This window comes from Theobroma cacao, chromosome 9 (genome assembly GCF_000208745.1).
Source record: "Theobroma cacao cultivar B97-61/B2 chromosome 9, Criollo_cocoa_genome_V2, whole genome shotgun sequence".
Classification (NCBI taxonomy): Eukaryota; Viridiplantae; Streptophyta; class Magnoliopsida; order Malvales; family Malvaceae; genus Theobroma; species Theobroma cacao.
The window spans coordinates 22,065,579-22,087,651 of NC_030858.1; the positions used below are offsets into that span (position 1 = coordinate 22,065,579).

The 22,073-nt window shown below is 34.8% G+C and overlaps 1 protein-coding gene across 1 annotated transcript; it reads right to left on the minus strand.

Annotated features, from left to right (window-relative positions):
- On the minus strand, positions 2,853 to 6,945 carry LOC18589537. Its single transcript, XM_007014561.2, has 9 exons — positions 6,676 to 6,945; positions 6,171 to 6,247; positions 5,796 to 5,952; positions 5,614 to 5,687; positions 4,914 to 5,510; positions 4,215 to 4,808; positions 3,908 to 4,120; positions 3,658 to 3,810; positions 2,853 to 3,518 (listed from the first exon to the last, which is right to left on the minus strand). The coding sequence occupies exons 1-9, from the start codon at positions 6,704 to 6,706 to the stop codon at positions 3,282 to 3,284; spliced, it is 2,133 nt and encodes a 710-aa protein (XP_007014623.2). The 5' UTR covers positions 6,707 to 6,945; the 3' UTR covers positions 2,853 to 3,281.

Genomic DNA, 22,073 nt, shown 5'->3' on the forward strand with positions numbered 1-22,073 from the left:
TTTGTGAGACAAAATCGTAAGGCTATTAAGCCAAAGCTAATAATACCTCACAAGGAGTGGTGTGGATCGTGACAGTTAATGTCATGGTCCCAATGAGGAACCTTGAATCCCGCATAAGAGAGAATACATAGTCTTAGTGGGGAACCATAAATCCCACATCAAAGAGAAGCTCTTAAAGAGGAGCCAATGGAAGATGTCATGGTCTTATAATAAAGCCATGAATCCCACATTTATATTGACATTTAAATGAGGTTTTTTCTTAGTGAGATTTTAACGAGACATATTTGTTTGTCCCAATGGAGTGTTAGAGGGGGGTGAATAGTACTTTTAAAGAAATTTGATGCAAACTTTTAAGGTTGAAAGACTTTTGAAGGATTTTTAAAAAAAAAGAAAGAGTTTAAAACTTGTAAAGGTAGAAAATCACTAAGTAAAAAAAGGGTAAAGAAAAGTGGGCAAAATATAAGTATTTATAGTGGTTTGGTCTTCTTGACCTACGTTCACTATCTTGATCTCTCAATCAAGGATTTTCAATCCAACTACACTAAACTAATGAAATTGACAACTTTTATCAAGCTTTTACAAGGTGAGCTTTTGACCCAAGCTCAAAACCCTTATAAGATTCCCTAAGCTTTCCTAAGCTTAGTCTACCCCTTAGAGTGTCTCTCACACTCTAAGTAAACAAGAAATAAAGAAAAGATGAAGAACGATTGATTCCTTAGCTGATCTAAGATATATAAAGTTAAGCTTAAACACCTTTTTAAAGGATGAGAGTAAAATACAAGTGTAAAGAGAAGGTTTTTGGTCTTCTAAGCTCAAAACCAATTTGGATGGCTTTTCTATGTGATTTTTGATTGTTGGAGAGGATTTAAATACTGGGAGATTGATTTTGGCCATTAGAGATAGTTTATAGCCATTACTAGCAATTATTTTGTCTTTTTGCGATTAAATTTAAATGTGTAGACAAAGTTCCGTTCACTAATTACAAGCAGGCTCTAATTGATTAATAAGTCTTTTTTAGCTTGCACTATTTAGCAGCTTTGTTCACTATGTTAATCGATTAAAGGAAACTCTAACCGATTACACCTTCTCTACCTTGCACTGTCTGGCAACTATGTTCACTATGTTAACCGGTTAAAGGAAACGCTAATTGATTGCAAACTTTTTGTTTTTGATCCTCTCAATGCAATATTCATCTTTTAATTGGTTAGCTCTTCCTTTAAATGATTGAGGCTTCACTTCCTTCAACCTTAACTGATTAAAATCAGCTTTAACCAATTAGAAAATCTTTGAATTTTGAATTTCTCCATTTTGACTCCCTTCAACGGTCAACTTTCTTTCAAATATGATTTTGTCGCTTGAAGATAATAAGGCCTTGTGCTCTAACCGATTAACCAAATTCCTTAACCGATTAACATGACTCTATTTTTAGTCTCCAACACCTCTTTAATCAGTTAACAGTGGTACTAACCGATTACAGCTTTTCTGTCTTGCTTTTACCCAGCATCCAATTGTGCCTTAACTGATTACGGCACCTTGTTAATTAGTTAGTAATGTTTTGTCTTTACTAATCACTTTCTTCTTTCTTTCTTTACCTGATTAACTCTTCTTTAAATTTAGCAAGCTTATTGACTTGCCCTTAATTAACAAATTTATTAAAAGAATTAAACTACATCCTACATACCTAAATAGTAAAATTAAACACTAATGAATGGGATTATTTTGTTATCATAAAAAACACATGGAATCAACATTCTCTCTTATTTTTGATGATGACAAACACTCCTAGATGAAGAATGCAATATCTATGTTAAGTATGAATGCTTTACATTTTTGTGTATAATGAGAATTGCTCCCATTTAGTTACTGCATCTAGTTTTTTTTTAAATATTTACAATAAAATATTTATAACATTTACAATAGCTAAATAAGATACGTAATATCCATAGTAGCTACGCAAGATATATTGAATATCTATAATAATTAACACATAATATTCAACAAAACTATAACTAAGTATCACACATAAATTAAATATAAAGACTTATCAGACTCTATTCCTTTAATCTTTAAATTAAATTTTAATGAATGAGAATCATAAGTATTCATACAAGCTTATAGATATAGTTCAATAACTTCAAAAATCAAACTTGTAACTATATAAGAATAAATGTATGATAATTAAATCATTTCAAGAACTTATCAAGGATCATACAAATAATATTCAAGCAAATTTGATTTTGTTATAATCAAAATTATAATAATTTTAAAATTAATAATATTTTTATAACTCAAGAAGTTCAAATCGAGTTTAAACAAGGAGCCGATCGACCCTCCATCCTCCACAATTTTCCTTTCTCTTCCTCGTCTAACTTCCTCTCCTTTACACTTCTGTTCCCGCCCTTGTTCCCTCGACCTCTACCTTTCCCCCAATCCCACTATTCCTTCGACTATCTTTTCTTTTCTCCCCTTCGTCACCTTATTCTCCCTCACAATTCACAAAATTGGGAAAGAAAAGCAAATTCTCAAAGTTGGGCACACAGACATATGAAATAAGATGAAGATGCCCTTAATATTAGGAAATTTTCCTCTTAGATACAGTTAGATTTATTTATGTGGAAAATATTTTATTTCCTTTAACCCAGCTGTCTACAGCTAATATCCAAGAAAAGTAGCCATAATCCACGCTTCCAGTAAGATTTTGGAGATCACAGACAAGCTTTTTCAAAGGCCCTGAAAGAAGCATTCTTTCACATAACATTGCAATTTTCAATTTTCCACTTTCCACGCATAATAATAATATATTATCTTAATGCTACTGCTATTATGTAAAATGACAACCAAGGAAAAAAAAATAAAAATGAAAAAAGGGAGAGCTAGTACAAAAACCAAAGTCGTTCTAGATTTTTGAGGTAGGAAATCGACAAGCATGTAAAACATAATAAAGCGGCAAAAAGAAAACAAAAAAAAAAAAAAAGGTTGAAAAAAAATAAATAAAGACCACCACTGATATAAAAACCCTAAACCCAACCTCCTCCTGGGGAGAAACCTGTCCGTAGCTACCCATCTATAGAAAGTGATCCATCATACTCCTGCCTTTTGGATTCCCACAGAAACCTACACTGCCCCGCCCATAAATTATTCATTTCATATCAGCCAAGACAGATGATCCACTTCGACGGCCCATGATTCTGTAATCTATTCTAAAGCAGCAAAATTTCAAAGAAAACTCCTCTTCATATTCTACAAGATCACAAACCGTCCAAGGGGGTTTTGGCAGGAAGCTAGCATCCGTTTGCAATCCCATTTGATAAAACCCTCTTCTCTGACACTACAACTGGCTTCGCACCCTTTGGGGCATCTCTAGATTTTGTCACTGAACCATTCTCCGAAGGCTTTAGATCCCCATTCGAATGAGCAATTACACTAGATTCCTTTATCAAATCTGATCCAACATCCATAGATTTCTGTGAACCGTTCGCTACATCTTTCTTGTCATCCACGGGCTTTCCTTCCCATGCCTGCATTTGAGATACCAAAAGCATGCAAAACAGATCAACTACATGGGTTGACAACAAGCACAGCATTTTCTCTGAATTAGAGCTTAAACAAAAGCAAAATTCAATCGTAATGTCAGAGTTAAAGCCAAGTATGTCTTACCTGCTTTTGCAACTGCTGTTGCTGCTGTTTAGCCTTTTTCTCCTGAATTGCCTTCTGGCGAACCTCATAAAATTCAAAATCATCCAAAATGCAAGTTTTGCTGGAATGCTCCTTGAAGATTTTGATCAACTTAAGTCCTTGCTCAAGCTTGATCTGCACAAATCAAAAGGAGATCGCTGTTAGAATAAAAAAGAAAAAAGAAAAAAACCTAGAAAAGAAGAGTGGAAATGGCTTTAGGAACAAAGAATACCTCTTGCGTATCCCTGCTATTTGTGACAGGTTTATTCTCATTGTTCTCTAGAGTGATGTGCTTCAAGGAATTGTTAGGTACATCCTTTATAATGTGCCACTTTACTGGGAAACAGCCAGTCCACTTGTCTTGTTGCCAGTACTCCACATTCTTCTGGAAATCAACAGGCCCTACCATCTCAGCAAGGCCAACAAATTGCCCACTTGTATTGACCTATGAAAAGTTCAAAAATTCAAGGAAGAGCATTAAGCACAAGCAAAACTAGGTAAAAGTAGCCCAAATAAACCACTTGCACAAAGGCACGCACCGAGAAGAAAAGATATACAGGACAGCCACCAGATTTCTGCTGAGCCTCCTGGTAAGCTGCATCAAGCTTTTTGTTACCATTTGGTGTGCTGGCCCAAACATTATACTTAATGCTTTTATGGACATCATCCTCACTGTACGACTTAATAACAAAGAACTTGGCATCAGTATAATCCACTGGGAATTCTTCTCTGTTATACCGTTCGCGGTCTGGAACAACACATGCCTTTTCCTTCTCTTCCCTATTAGTTCCATCTGAGGGAACATTTTGCCCCTTGACAGCTGTTGCGATAGGTGTGGCCCCCTTTTGGTTCTTAGGTCCCTTAGCCCTAGGTCCCCTGTTCAGTTCATTCAGACCATCCATGTTATCATTCCCAGAACCAAAGTAACCATTGCCTCGTCCCCTTGGTTTATACTTGTTGTCAGCAGCCAACCAGCCCCTTCCATTTGCTCGCAGATCATAACCATTAGATCCAAAGCCTAATCCAGATCTGAATGTGTTTCCATACTGGCCATATAGTTTGTTTGGGTACATCCTATTAATAAACCCATGAGCTGTACCCATGCCAGACATTGGCCCAGGATGGTGCAGTCCCTACAAAATCAAAGGGTATAATCATTAGAAACAAAAACTCAGAAGAAGATCAATGATGTCAATGCAAAACAAGACAATTGATAAGAAAAGCCAAATCAGGCATACCACGTAATGAGAATTTGAACGGTAATTTTGATTCCTCAAAGATGGGATATTATTCGCTTTTGAAAATGAAGAGTTTATTCCAGTGCTAGTCACAGGCCTATGTTGCCCATCTGAAAACATAGAGCCATCAAGCCATGGGATAGGAGACCGAAACCCATCAAAACCAAATCTTGGATCCTGGTATCCAGAGGCAGGAATACCTCCTGGCATGGCTCCCCTTCCATAAGAATTATTAGAATTAAATGAGCTTGGGTATGATGGTTTTATTGCAGCTGAACCATTATTTCCCTTCAAACTGGCCCCACCAGCAACTCCATTGGAATTTGTATTAGCTGTTTCAACAGGCAATGGCTTTTGATCGGCTGCAGCAGAGGTCGAAAGCTCACCTTGGGATGGGGCAGCCGGGTTTGGAGTGAATGGGCCATTGCTAGGAGTCAGTGGCTGGAAGTAGGGAGGATACTGGTAGTGCTGTGGCCCATAGAGCTGACCATCATTTCCCACAGTTGGAACTGGAGAACCTGCTGGTGAATATGGTCCATATGGTGCATAGCCATAACCATGGTGATACATAAGAGACCCATTGTCCCCATAAACTCCCTGACACAACACAACATAAACTTAGTTACAAAAAACTCAGGAAAGATATACCAACGAATAACTTCTTCCAGTACAATGACAACGACAAAAAAGAAAGACTCACTGAAGTCATGTCAACTCCATCTGGATTCACATATCGTGAATATTCATCCCAATCATTACCAGTTCCATCAAAGCCTGCAGGAAAGAAAAATCAGATCAATCCTACTATAGTCCCTATTAATTCAGAAAAATACATACTATAGCACCAAAGCAATTCAGTTTAAAAATCCTGGAACAGTATACCTCCATAATAATAGGCAGATGGATAACCATTAGGAAGATAGCACATGGTTGGATCCATAAAATCTGGTAGCAAGGGTGTTGCACATCGCTCAAAAGATGGAATTTGGGTATTTCCTGCGTTGCCTGAATCAACAGACTCATACTGATAAACAGAAGGCTGCACAGAAAATAAATCAGGCAATTAGACAACCACACAAGTTCTCGCCAGTTTGAAGAAGGCCAAATATGGATCTGTATTCCTTCCTACTTAAGTTTTCTCTCATGACTTGAGCAATCTTCAAAACGAGTACCAAACTAACTCGTCCTATCACATTAGTTTTAACCCTAAGTCGCATAGCATTTATCAATTGCAATACATGTAGGAAATTTGATTACCTTCTTGGTAGGCTCAGGAATATCCAAAGGCTTTGCTTGTGAGTCTAAAGACAATTTCTGCAAAAGCTCTGCTGTTTCTATAAGAAAGCAAAGAGTAAAGGAAATACAAATTTTTGCGATTTGGGAATAATCCCATCTATCAATTCACAACCAATAACCAGACCCAAACGGCCTTCACAATTCAACAGAGGAACAAAGAACAAGTTAACAACAACAGAGCAAGCAGTTCCTTACAACAAATTCAATCAATAATATGTATGGAGATCAATTATCAGAAACAAACCAAACAAAGAATTTTTCTTTTAACAAAATTCAAACCACATAATGGAGAGCACAGAGAAGTCCATCCATCTGGAATTCAGAACGTGAATCGCTAAACAACAAATTCAATGAACATACCGGATACGACAAGACATGACACGCATAAAAAGGGAGATCGACAAGCGAAAAACATGAACAGATCTACATGAAAGCAATAATAACATAATCAAATATTCAAGGATACGATCTGCAGGGGGAGCAACTGTGGCCGCCATCACCAGACCAGATCGAATCTCTAAACCCTAAATAAAAATCCCAAAACTCAGTTGTGGGTTCTCGAGGAGAGAGAGAAAGAGGAGATAGGAACGAACGGGATCAATTACACTCTCAGCCTCAGCCTCAGCCTCAACCTCAGACTCCGCCGCCAGGAGACAGAATGAGAGAGAAACAAAAAGAGTTTTGGGTTTAGGGAAAGAGAGAGAGAGAGAGGGTTTTGTCCATACCAAAGTGGGGTGTATTACAAATAGCACCGACGGGGGCTCTTATTTTTCTCCTTCTCTTCCTATTGTCCACCCGTCTCNGAGAGAGAGAGAGAGGGTTTTGTCCATCCAAATGGGGTGATTCAAATAGCACCACGGGGGGCTCTATTTTTTCTCCTTCTCTTCCATTGTCACCCGTCTCTCACCTAAACTTCTTTCCCATTGGCCCTTATCCCACGTGGCACTACTCTATTCGTTGCTTGGCATCACCGTGTCTCATGTCTTTCCCTCCTATTCTTTCTTTATTGGTGGGTGACATCGCTCACAGTGACGGTCAAGGACGTCTAGGAGTATTACTAGTTCTAAACCAGTGACGAGTCATGCCCTCGGGGGAAAATGCTTGGAAACCCTAATTTACAAAATCCCAAACACGTTTTGGCTACGGGCCAGAGTGCCAACGGGACAAGTCGGGTTGTGTACGCTGAGAAAGACTTCAATTGATTAAGCTTTGGATTATTTTGTATTTGAGTTGTTCATATTTTTTTGTTCTGATTATTTGAGATTTAAGATATTAATTTTTAAAATTAAATTCCGTTGAATTTGAATGGATTATTAAAATCAAGTTAGATTTTATTACTCATAATAAAATTATCCAAAATGATATTTTTGTAAATTTGTAGCATATCTCCAATTTTTATTTGTAATATCATAAAAATATTTTTTAAAAAAAATTAAATCATATAAAAAATAATTAAAAGTCATTTATTAATTTATAATTATTTTATATATAAAAAATTATAATTTTCCCAAAAAAATTATTAATGATTTTTGATTGATTGATATTTAATTTTCATTTTCATTACACTCATTATTATTAGTGATTTACACTGATTATGGTTGTGACTTCAAACATATAAGATCAACCCTAACTCCAAAAGTTTGAAGTAGTTTTATTTAGATTCTCAAATATTAACATTTTAATGAGAGGTAATATATAAAAAATTATTTGAAAATTTGAATAGAAATAATATTTAAATTCAATTAATCATGCATTACCATATTTTAGTCCTAATTAATAATTCTTAATTTCATATTTGTTTATATTTCCCTTAATTACTGTACTATTTATTTTTTTCTTTTTTATTTCTTACCCATTATAAATTATTGGAAAACTATCCTAAGTCTTTCCAACACTTTCGTGGTACTTAGGAAATTTTCCTCACCAAGAGAGTATTCAATAAAACACACCTATTTTCTTGAAGAGGCTCCATTGTAAGATTCATCAAGTATTTTATGGAAATGGATTGATTTTAAACTTTATATTTTTATTTTTTAATTTATTATTATAAGTTTACTAGTTTTTTGTTTTTATTATCTCTAAAATAATTATTAATTAATTAAATAAACAAAATCCTTTATATTGGAAACTATTCTAAATTTTACCTATGTTTTAGTGAAATTTAAAAATATTTCCTCACCTCAAGAATTTTCAAGAAGTTTGTCTCTACAATATCCTTAAAAAATCTCATCATTGGGAATCTTCATTTATTAGCTGAATTAACTAACATTTTCAAGGTACATGATACAAACATGGAATGCATGATGCAATTTTATAATTTTATTAAATAGTCAAAGAAAATCTTGATATTGGAAACTTTTCTAAATTCTCCCAACACTTTGGTGGAATTTAAAACTATTTCCTCGTTTAGAGAATTAAAAAAAAAATTGTCTCTAAAATATTCTTGAGAAAATCTCATCACCAGATATCAATATCTCAAATGAATGTAATACAATAAAGAAGAATGATGGTGATGCAAAAAAAAAATTGTTTATTGTATTTTTTATCATATATACTTTAGATATATATATATATTTTATTATTCTTCATTTGTTCTTATGTTCTCCTTTTTAAACATAATTTTAAAATTTCCAAAATATATTCATTTGTTATAATTATTGTTGTTGAATTATTTGTTACTCCTATTCTTCTTCTTTTTTATCCCATAATTTTTTTTATCATTTATATTTCTTTTATGAAAGATATTTACTTATTCTTAGAACTAGTTATTTACTTTGTATTTATTTTTATTTATTTTCTTTTCATCTTATCTTTTATATAATTCATTATTTTCCTTTTTTGAAAACATATTTTATTATTTATTAATTAATTAATTATTAGTTTTTGCTTATTATTATTTTTATCCTATTATTATTTAATTTTTATGCGCTCATCTTATTCAAACCTAACCCTTTATTTTATTATTAATGATTATTTAAGTTAATTTTAAATTGAAATAAATTTTAGAAAACTCTCCCAATACTTTGATGCAATCCTAAATTGCTCCTCACTCTAGGAAAATTAATTTGAAATATGTGTTAACTCTATATGTTTTTTATGATAACAAAACATTCCTCATTCTTTAAGGTCTAACAATGTTACTTGAGTGTGTAAGGGTAAAATTGGTATATTATTGTTTATATCACATCTCAAATTCCCCATGATAAGTCCTAAGTCCAAAGAAAGTGGTTCAAGTAAAATAAAAGACATTATATGAAGATTAATCAATTAACATTTCAGTTTGATCGATCAAAAAAGTTAAAAAGAATGACTTAAAGCTTCATTGAAAGATTTTAATCGATTAACTTATGGTTTAATCAATTAAAGTAACATTGGAAGGAACTTTAAGACAGGCGAAAAGGTTTTAATCAATTAACACAAATTTTAATCAATTAAAACAACATTGGAATACACATTGAGACAAACAAAGAGTTTTTAATCGATTAATACAAGGCTTAATCAATTAAAATGGTACTGGAAGATGCTACAATAGAATTAACAGATTAACCATTAGGTTTAGTTTATTAAAATTCAAATAGAAGGTACTTTGACGCCAAAAATGAATATTCAAATTTGAAGTTGACCGTTGAAGGATGCCAAGAGAAGAAATTTGAACCCAAGATGATTTTAATAAATTAAAATCAGATTAATTGATCAAGGGGGAAACAGAGAGCTATTAATCAGTTAAAGATAAGTTTAATCGATTAAACTAAACTAATGGAGACAAATTGAATGGTTTTAATCGATAGCCTTAATCGATTAATTTGAAGCACAAGAAGATAGAGCGAAAAATTTTAATCAATTAAAATCCATTTTAATCGATTAAAAATGGCCAGATGACTTGAATTCAAAAGTTGCTACAAGATAAAATAATGGCCAAATTCTACCTAAATTGTGACTAATGGCCAAATTTCACTCTCCAAGTATAAAAATGGGTTCAAATGGTCATAAATACATGAAAAAACCATCTAAAATCAAGATTGAGCTTAAAAGAGTAAAAAAGTTATCTTTTCAAGTGTATTTCACTCCTATTATTTGAAAATGTGTTTGAGCTTAAACTTGTACATCTTAGATCAACTAGGTGATCAATTGTATTTCATTTTTTCTCTATCTCTTGTTAACTTAGAGTGTTAGAGGCACTTTAAAAAGTAGACTAAGCTTAAGAAAGTTTAGGGAATCTTGTAAAGTTGGGAGCTTAAGTTAGAAGCTTGTCTTGTAAAAGTTTGGTGGAAGTTGTTAATTCCACTAATTTAGTGAAGTTAGGTTGAAAATCCTTGATTGGAATATCAAGGTTGTGGATTTGTATATTAAGGGGATCGAACCACTATAAATAGTGTTTTGTCCATTTCTCTTAACTTTTTCTTTACTTGGTGTTCTTTAATCTCAACAAGTTTTCAAACTTTTCACTTCAAATTATTCATTCAAAATTTTTTTATAAGTGCTATTCACCCCCTTCTAGTATTTCATTGGGACCAATAAATGGTATCAGAACCTAACTTTTGAATTTAAGGCTTAACATCCTAAGAGGAAGATCCAATGACTACCTAAAACTCTAGTGTGGTTGAGAGTCAATCCACTAATAGGCCTCCTCTATTCAATGGAACAAATTATCGATATTAGAGCACTAAGATATCTATTTATATTAAAGTTATTAACTATGAGATATTAGAAATGTTAGCTCAATGAATAAGTGGCAAGAATGTCTAAGAAGAAAGGTGAATTGGAGTTTAAAAATTTTCAAATACTTGAAGTGAATAGCAATAGTTGACTTTGGAGAGGCTCCAATCAACTATAACCGTGTTTGCTCCTTGGTAAACCTTTTTAAAATTATTTAAACAAACATATAGTCGACTATAAAGGCTAACTAGTCGATCTTAGATTAGACAATCATTTTGAAAGCTTGTAAATGAAATCTTTTTATGCCAATCTTAAGCAAGTCTACACAATCAAATATAAACCAAGGATTAGTTTTGAAATGATTAACACATTTTTAAATAATAATCGATGAAAACATTATCAACAACTATTTTCAAGAAACCTTTTAAACAACAATAAATAAGTCAATGACGTATGAGAAAGTTTAATAGTAAATAAACAAATAAGATTACAAGCAATTTATGAGTTTGATTTTCTTGAAATAAAGTGCAGCAAATTGAAGCAAAGCAAAGTAAAAATAAAGATGATAACATAAGTATTTTTCTAGAGGTTTGATTTTCTCAAATGCCTATGTCTTATCCCTTAGCAAGTTAAGAGTTTCAAATCCACTAAAAGAATATGCTTTTCTACGGGATCAAGCATAAACTCTCACAAATGTATTTTAATGGGATCAAACAATAAGCCTCACAATGGCTCTGTTTGGACTTAACCATAACTTGTAAATGCCTTTTTAATGGGAGGAAGCACAACCCTTACAATTACTTTTTACTAGGAGAAGCACGACTCACACTAACTTTTCAAGGTTAAGTTAGAACCTTTACAAATATGGAAACAAGGAATAGCAAGAGTGTCTCTAAGAGTTAGATTTTTCTAGGTAAGTACAAAAGAGGAAGAATGCTTAAACTATGGGTATAAGGATTAACGTGAAAGCATAAAAGAAGTTTCAGCTTAAGAATGCTTGGTTTTACTTTAATTTTCTCTTTTTTCTTATTAAGATTTTGATTCTCAAGATTTTAGCCTTTTTTCTCCTTTTTCCACAAATCAAAATGTTCCCAAAAGGTCTTTTTTATAGTTGAAAAAGTCTTGGAGCCGCTAGAAATGAATCAAAGAAGAAACTAGCCATTTGTTTTTAAGTTTTGTGTCTAACGTTTACTTGTAGCAGAGTTTAGAGCCTCAAGGGTCAACTATGTTCCTTCAAAATTTCAAATTAGGACTTCTATAGCTGAATACAAGTGTCTTATACTCGATCTTTTACCCAAGAGTGTGTAATTTGAGATCTGGCCTTTGGTAGTCGAATAGGAATCCTTGAGGATCAACTGGGGCTTCTTAAAACATGACATTTTCGTGCAATTTGCTTCAAGATTGACTGGTAAGGCTTATGGGATTGACTAGGGCTTCTCAAACTTTGATATTTTCAAGCATTTTTCAATAGAAATTACTAGCCATGCTTCAAGAATTGATTGGAGTTTTGTTTTCTTTAAGATTTGCATACATTATACCATTAGATCGATTTGCCTTGCATTAAGATCGGTTAAGGATTTTGAGTCTTTAAGTTTCTTTACATTTTTGCATGTTTAGTCGGTCATATCTTCCTTGTAGTCAAATATTGAGTGGTGACTAAGTTTCTTGACTTGAAACAAGTTTGGTGTTGTATAGTTCAATCATCTTTGAATGCCTTATGATAAACTCCACCACTTGTGAACCTATCTTGCACGTTCAAACATCTCAATAGTAATTGTTAAGGAGATCATGAAGAGAACTCATTCAAGCAAGTTTAACATTCATACAACTAAGTCATTCAAACTTATAAATATTCATGAAGTGTGTGTGTGAGAGTTCTATAACATCAAGAATTCACATAATTGAAACCATTAAGCTTGTAACCATATAAGAACAACTATATGAGAGTTAAATTATTTCAAAAACTTATCAAGTATCACTTAAATAATATTCAAGCAAATTTGATCATTTTGTCATAATCAGACCTATAATCATTTTAAAGTTAACAATCTCCCCCTTTTTGATATGATAAAAACATGAGCATAATTTGCATTTGAAATCTCTTTTGAATTCTCCCCTTAACTCCATTGGTTTATAAGCCCTTTTTGAAAATGTTTAAGCTCAAGTGAGAAGAGAATTAAAAAGGAATTATTGTTTAAATTCTCCCTTTCAACACATACATGGAGTTTCAAAAAGTTTTAGCTTTAGTATTAAACATTTTAATTCAATGTGCTTATAAACCTTCTGTAAAACCCGACCCTATAAACACATGTCATGACATACATGCACTGAGTAGCATGTTATTATGATAGGAAAGCACCTAAGAATAGACGAAACCCGATATCGTACCTAACGGTACACTTGAGTTGATTTAACCTCGAACTAGTTCAAATAGGAATCGTAGGATGAAATTTAACATTTTATAGTCAAGGAATGACTAAAAATGATTGTTTGGAGTTCGAGGGTTCATTTGGGGAAAAATTGAAAATTTTGATGTTTAGGGGTAAAATAGTAATTTTTTCACTCGTGGATAAAATTTTAGATTTTGAGAGAATTTAGATCACATTTGACAAATTGGAGAATGGTATGAGTATAAGGGATGAAAAATATATCTATGGGCAATTTTTTAGTTTTTGGGGCAAAAATATAATTTTTGACTTTTACGGGGGTAAAAGTGTAAATTTCAAAAATTACTCCACCAAGACTTTGGATAAGTCTGAAAATTTTATCTAAGCTATGAATATGTGGGACAAGTATATGGTGAAAGTTTGGAAACAAATGGATGGCTAGAATTTAAGGAATTAATAAAACAAAAAAAATAAATAAAATAATATTATAATATTTTAAAGGAAAAGTCAGCCATTTAAACCCCATTTAAAGTGATGGCCGGCCATAAGGGAGAACAAGAGAGAAAATAGAGAGGAAAGGAAGAAACAAGAAAAACCAAAGAGAAACAAGAAAATTCAAAGGGAAATTCGCGTTTTTCACCCGTTTACGCGTTTAACGGTAAGATTTTTCAATTTTAGCTTGATTTCTACCTTTCCTATGCCTTTATTTCCATTAAGCATGCTTGAGGAGAGAGATCAAAAAGTGATATCAAGGGCTAGACGAAATTCTAGGGGAGAGATTTTGTAATTTTTAGGTTTTGATTTTTAGTTAAATTGATAGTTTTAGTTAGTTAAATGTGTTTAGAAATTAAATTGGGCAAGAAAGCATGAAATTTTCACAATACCCACCCGTGGATGAATGTGCATTGATGTACAATGATGATGAACTGATTTTTATTCTAAGAGAAATGAAGAGAAAATGGTGAAAAATGGTTAAATGTGATAGAAAAACAAAGTGGAAAATTAACCGAGTTAATGTCCCATTTTTGGCCGAATTTTCCAAGGAGGAAAGTGAACTGATTTTGGTGATTTTAGAAGGTTATTGGCTGATATTTAATGGTTAGAAATGTTGGAGAGAGAATGGGACGATTTAGAGCTAAATTGGAGCGCGTTAGCAATTTATCGGGTAAAATACCAAAAATAGGTTAATACCGCATTTAAGCCGTTTTAGGCTATTGCATTTCATACCATGCATTAGTATAGGATTTAAGTCAATTATATAGTGATTTAGCATCAATGTGGTGAATTGGGTAAATTTTGCGATGTGTCTAGGAGGAGAGCCTTCCGGTAAAGGCAAGGAAGTCGTACCTGACCAATAGTGATTGGGGCACCTAGGAAGCATTTCATCTGTACAAACGGTGAGTAAACTTATTATTATTGTAAATTATCTAGAGTTTATTTTTAAATGCTCTTTATGTATTTTATGAAATGAAAACGAGATTAAAACGGGATTTTTGATGTTTTACATATAAATGTGACAAATAAAGATATATTGGGTTGATTATGAAATTGAGTAATTGGAGGTTGTTAACTGTATTAAAAATTATATATTTTTCTATGAATGGCTTATGAGATATGAGTATATGTGGCTATATTTTGTAAGTGTATTGGGAAATTTATGTAAGCTGTTTTTACTATGCAGGCTGGATAAATAAATAAAAGCCACGTTATACTGTCGAAAGTTTATTAAAATTGGTGGGTTGGTCACTACAGTGACGGGTTTTCGTGGATTGTCTATTAGAGGGGCACGGTAAACCCGGTTATATAGTTACTTCGGTTGTAGAGGTGAGGAGGGTAACTCTCGGGGTAGTATTAGAACTCACTTCATGTCGAACCACCACGTGAATGTGTAACTCGACCAACGCTAAGGAACGGCTTGTTTTAAAAATAAAAATGTGTTTCACATGTAAATGTTATAACAACCTTGGCGGACTCGGTTAGATGCCTCGGCCAAGGTATCCTTGAGGATTAGTTTTGGCTTGAGCCTTGTTTTCTTTTATAAAAGACGTAAGCCTTAACAACTGTTTTGGTAAATTACAAATATTTTATGGTTTAAGAAATAAATTGAAAACATTATGAAATGGTTTGTGATTTGTTGTTTAAACTTGCCTCCCTATTACTCGCCTTTAGATATTTATGATAATGTCTGTTTACTCATTGGGATTGCAAAATCTCACCCACCTCATTTCCAAACATTTCAGGTCTGTGGTAGCTTGTAGATACCCTATTTTGTCGAGGATTCCAGTTGACATCTCTACCACACAGACAATAGGTTTCTAGCACCAACACTGGGTGTATTTTGGGCCACTTGTAATTGTAACCATTATTGTATATTATAACTTTGTAAATTTTTGTATGTGTGAATTTATTTTACTTACATGTTACAAAAGATTTCTTACACGTGTTTTTATAAATATTATTTTATATAAAAAAGTTATATTTTAATCAATATTTTGAATAGTGATATTTATGTATAAATCCTTTTAAAATATTTTTGTCTTTTGATTTACTTTAGCAGGAAATTACTGAAAATTGTTTAAAATGAAATGTATTAAAAACGATTGCTCATAGAAAAGGCAAGAAACTGATATGTAAGCCTTGCGAGATTCTGATTGACATTTCGAGTAATGAGTATCAATTGAGACGTCGCGGCGGTTGTCATGGGCCCGAGGGAGGTTCCGGGTTGTGACAATTTAATTGGTATCGGAGCTTTTGGTTTAAAAGCTTATGGTTTTGAAAGAAGTTTTTGATTTTTAAAGGTCTTGGATTTAAAGTTATTTTTTTAAAATAATTTACAATGTCAGTGTGGCCCAGTTAAGATTAGTTAGTTGCATATAGAGTCTTAAGTTGTCTAAACCAATTCCGTTCTTTTTGTAGATCATTATACCTTCTCGACATGAGCTACCACCTATTACTAGGTCTACCGGTAGGGGAAGAGGTTACCCCAGACAAAGTCGGTCGGATTCCATAGAAGAGGAGTCGGCTGCGTCTTCTTTTAGAGCAATTCCTACAGCTGAGTCTATGGACATTCCTGTACCTTCTCCACCACTTGTTGCTACTCCTAACGTACCTACTATGACACCCGAGGTAGCTCCAACATTAGCGATTTTTCTCGCTGCTCTTATGGGTCAGGCTTAGGCTGGTCTAGTCCCACCCCGTTGATTTCCCTGTAACATCCCAGTACCACCACTTCCTATTCCAACCCAAACGCCGAATGTCTTCATTTCTAAGAAATTGAAGGAAGCTAGACAGTTGGGTTGCGTCTCGTTTACTGGTGAGTTGGATGCGACCGCAGCTAAGGATTGTGTTAATCAAGTTTCGGAGACTTTTTCTGATATGAGATTAGATAACAACATGAAGCTAATGGTAGCTACTAGATTACTAGAGAATAGGGCCCGTACTTGGTGGAATTCGGTGAAGTCCCGTTCCACTACTCCTCAGACATGGTCTGACTTCCTCAGAGAATTTGATGATCAGTATTTTACTTACTTTCATCAAAAAGAAAAGAAAAGAGAATTTCTGAGCTTGAAACAAGAAAATCTAACTGTAGAGGAGTACGAGACTCGTTTTAACGAGTTGATGTTATATGTGCCGGATTTGGTGAAATCTGAGCAGGATCAAGCCAATTATTTCGAGGAAGGGCTTCGTAATGAGATCAGGGAACGGATGACAGTGACTGGTAGGGAGCCACATAAGGAAGTTGTGCAGATGGCTTTACGGGCTGAGAAGCTCGCCACTGAGAATAGACGGATCCGAGCTGAGTTCGCAAAGAAAAGGAATCCGTCTACGTTCCCGGGTCAGTCTTCAAAGAGAGGCAGAGATTCGACATTTACTGCAGGAAGTACTACCTCAACGTCTGTGGCAACCACTAGACCTCAATCTTAGCAGTCATAGCCGAGATCTTCTAGATTTGATCGGTCAATGATGACTAGTCAGGGGAAGACTTCAGGAGGATTGGACAGATGTCGTAATTACGGAGGATTTCATGTTGGGTCATGTAGACAGCTTGTAAAGTGTTTTCAATGCGGCCAACAGGGACATATCAAGAGAGATTGTCCTCAGTTGAGACGGGGTACAATAACTACTTCTACTCCTCCAACTCGTCCTAGAATACAGTGGAGAGACACTTCGGGATCACAGTCCAGACAAGGCCCAATGATACAGTCAGACATGGGGAGTAATACCCTAGAGCAGCCATCTTCCAAACCTTAGCCTCAGATTTCGACCAGGATCTTTGCAGTGACTGAGGGTGAAGCCCGAGTTCGACCTAGCACCGTGACAGGTACTATGATTATGTTTAATAGAGATGCACATGTTTTGATAGATTCAGGCTCCGATAGATCATACGTGAGCATATCATTTGCATCATTCTCATATAGGAATCTGTCACCATTATAGGGAGAGATTATAGTGCATACTCCTCTAGGCGAGCGGTTTGTAAGAAATACGTATTATAAAGACTGTGGTATTAAAGTTGGGGAAGAAAAATTTATTTAATCTCTTTGGGGATTCGAGACTTTGATTTGATCTTGGGTATGGATTGGTTGTCCACTCATCGAGCAGAAGTGGATTGCTTTAAGAAACAAGTGATTCTCCAGAGTTTAGAGGGAGCAGAAGTTGTATTTACGGAGGAGCGTCGAGTATTACCATTTTGTGTAATCTCGACCTTCAAAGCTTTGAAATTGGTGCGAAAAAGATATCCGACATACTTGGCTCACGTGATTGATATATCGAGGGAGGAACCTAAGTTAGAGAATGTCCCCGTAGTAAGTAAGTTCTCTGATGTATTTCCTGGTGAATTACTGGGACTTTCTCCCGATTGTGAGTTAGAATTCACCATTGACTTAATTTCGGGTACTGCCCCTATCTCTATTCCTCCATATAGAATGGCTCCGGCAGAGTTGAAGGAGTTGAAAGTACAATTGCAAGAGTTGGTGGACAAGAGTTTTATACGTCCTAGTATATCTCCGTGGGGAGCACCGATTTTATTTGTTGAAAAGAAAGACGGTACACTTCGGTTATGTATCGATTACCGACAGCTTAACAAAATGACCATTAAGAACAAGTATCCGTTACCGAGGATTGATGATCTTTTCGATCAATTACAAGGAGCTACAGTGTTTTCTAAGGTTGATATGAGGTCTGGGTATCATGAATTGAAGATTAAAGAACAGGATGTACCCAAGACAGCATTTAGGACTCGGTACGGTCATTATGAGTTCTTGGTCATGCCTTTCGGGTTAACTAACGCACCGGCAGCTTTTATAGATCTCATGAACAGGGTGTTTCACTCTTACTTGGATAAGTTTGTTATTGTGTTCATTAATGACATACTGGTTTACTCGAGAGATAATAATGAGCACGCTGCCCACTTGCGTATAGTATTACAAACTTTGAGGGAAAGACAGTTGTATGTAAAGTTTTCGAAGTGTGAGTTTTGGTTAAAGGAAGTGGTATTCTTGGGACACGTAGTATCGAGAGCTGGAATATATGTTGATCCCAAGAAGATAGAGGCAATTTTACAATGGGAGCAACCTAAGACAATGACGGAGATTCGTAGTTTCCTCGGATTAACTGGTTATTATCAGAGGTTTGTTCAGGGGTTTTCCTTAATAACAGCTCTTTTGACCCGTCTAACTCGTAAGGGAGTTAAGTTTGAATGGGATGATGTTTGTGAGAATCGATTTCAGGAGCTAAAGAACTGGTTAACCTCCGCTCCCATTTTAACACTTCCTGTTAATGGTAAGGGATTTGTAGTATATAGTGAGGCCTCAAAGTTGGGGTTGGGGTGCTTATTGATGCAGGATGAAAAAGTTGTGGCTTATGCTTCTAGACAGCTAAAGAGGCATGAAGCAAATTACCCTACCCATGATTTAGAGTTAGCAGCAGTGGTGTTTGCTTTAAAAATCTAGAGGCATTACTTGTATGGTGAGCATTGTCGGATATATACAGATCACAAGAGTTTAAAATATTTGCTCACCCAAAAGGAGCTTAATTTGAGGCAAAGGTGATGGTTGGAGTTGATAAAAGATTATGACTTGGTGATAGACTGTCATCCGGGAAAGGCGAACGTTGTAGCTGTTGCCTTAAGTCGTAAGTTTTCATCGTCTTTAGTAGCATTTCAGAGTTGTTATTTTTCAGCATTAATAAAGATGAAATCTCTTGGGGTCCAGTTGAGAAATGGTGAGGATGGATCCTTATTGGCAAACTTCATTGTGCGACCTTCGTTACTTAATCAGATCAAGGACATTCAGAGGTCTGATGATGAGTTAAGAAAAAAAATTCAAAAACTGACTGATGGGGGAGTCAGTGAGTTCAGATTTGGAGAGAATAACGTCTTGATGTTTAGAGACCGAGTTTGTGTTCCTGAGGAAAACCAGTTGAAACAGACGATCATGGAAGAAGCCCATTCATCTGCCTATGCATTACATCCCGGAAGCACCAAGATGTATAGGACTATTAGGGAGAATTATTGGTGGCCGGGTATGAAGCGAGACATAATAGAATTCGTAGCAAAGTGTCTCGTATGTCAACAAGTTAAGGTGGAGCATCAGAGGCCAGCAGGTACACTTCAGTCTTTACCTATTCTTGAGTGGAAATGGGAGCATGTAACTATGGATTTTGTTTTAGGACTACCACAGACACAGAGGGGAAAAGATGCGATCTGGGTGATCGTAAATCGATTGACTAAGTCCGCTCACTTTTTAGCTGTCCATAGTACATACTTTATTGAGAAATTGGCTCAACTTTATATAGATGAGATTGTGAGGCTACATGGAGTTCCCGTTTCTATAGTGTCAGACCGAGATCCTCGATTCACTTTTTGATTTTAGTCAAAATTTCAAGAGGCTCTCGGAACCAAATTGAAATTTAGCACTGCTTTTCACCCACAAACGGATGGTCAGTCAGAGAGGACTATCCAGACTATGGAGGATATGTTGAGGGCTTGTGTCATGGATTTTCTTGAAAGTTGGGATAGACACTTGCCGTTAGTAGAATTTACTTACAACAACAGCTTCCAGTCTAGCAACGGTATGGCACTGTACGAAGCTTTATATGGAAGGAAATGTCGTACTCCACTTTGTTGGGATGAAGTGGGTGAAAGAAAGTTAGTTAGTGTGGAATTGATCGATCTAACTAATGACAAGATCAAGGTTATACGAGAGAGGATAAAGGTAGCCTAGGATAGGCAGAAGAGCTATGCAGATAAACGGAGAAAAGACTTGGAGTTTGAGATCAATGATAGAGTTTTTCTTAAGGTTTCTCCTTGGAAAGGTAATAATCTGAATGCTTTGTGGTATTAAGTTTTATTTGATTATATTATTGTGGTAAATTATGATATCTTGTTGGATAATGAAAGGTGTGATCCGGTTTGCAAAGCGAGGAAAGCTCAATCCGAGATACATTGGATCTTTTCGTATTATTGAAAGAATTGGGCCAGTGGCGTATAGACTAGAACTACCTCCGAAGTTAGATCAGATCCACAACGTTTTTCATGTCTCCATGCTTAAGAAATATGTACCAGATCCCTCTCACATCCTCGAAGCACCTCTGATCGAGTTGCATGACGATTTGAAGTTCGAGGTGCAATTTGTGAGTATCTTGGATCGAAAGGATCGAGTACTGAGGAACAAGAGTATTTCAATGGTCAAAGTGTTGTGAAAAAGTGCTCGAATGGAGGAAATGACTTGGGAAGTAGAGCATCAAATGAGAAACCAATACCCGCATCTATTTGTTGAATTTGGTAAGTGAAATTTTGAGATCAAAATTTTATTTTAAGGGGGGTAGAATTGTAAAACCCAATCCTATAAACACATGTCATGACATACATGCACTGAGTAACATGTTATTATGCTAGGAAAACACCTAAGAATAGACGAAACCCGGAATCGTACCTAACGGTATAATTGAGTTGATTTAACCTCAAACTAGTTCAAATAGGAATTGTAGGATGAAATTTAACATTTTATAGTCAAAGAATGACTAAAAATGATTGTTCGAAGTTCGAGGTTTCATTTGGGGAAAAATTGAAAATTTTGATGTTCAGGGGTAAAATCGTAATTTTTCCACCCCTGGATAAAATTTGAGATTTTGAGAGACTTTAGACCACATTTGACAAATTAAAGAATGGTATGAGTATAAGGGATGAAAAATATGTCTATGGGCAATTTTTCAGTTTTTGGGGCAAAAATGTCATTTTTGACTTTTACGGGGGCAAAAGTGTAAATTTCAAAAATTACTCCACCAAGACTTTGGATAAGTCTGAGAATTTTATCTAAGCTATGAATATGTGGGACAAGTATATGGTGAAAATTTGGAAACAAATGGACGGCTAGAATTTAAGGAATTAATAATAATAAAAAAAAAATTATAATATTTTAAAGGAAAAGTCAGCCATTTAAACCTCATTTTAAGTGATGGCCGGCCATAAGGGAGAACAAGAGAGAAAATAGAAAGGAAAGGAAGAAAAAAAAGAAAAACCAAAGAGAAACAAGAAAATTCAAAGGGGAATTTGCGTTTTTCGTCCGTTTACGCGTCTAACGGTAAGATTTTTCGATTTTAGCTTGATTTCTACCTTTCCTATGCCTTTATTTCCATTAAGCATGCTTGAGGAGAGAGATCAAAAAGTGATATCAAGGGCTGGACGAAATTCTAGGGGAGAGATTTTGGAATTTTTAGGTTTTGATTTTTAGTTAAATTGATAGTTTTAGTTAGTTAAATGTGTTTAGAAATTAAATTGGGCAAGAAAGCATGAAATTTTCACAATACCCACCCTTGGCTG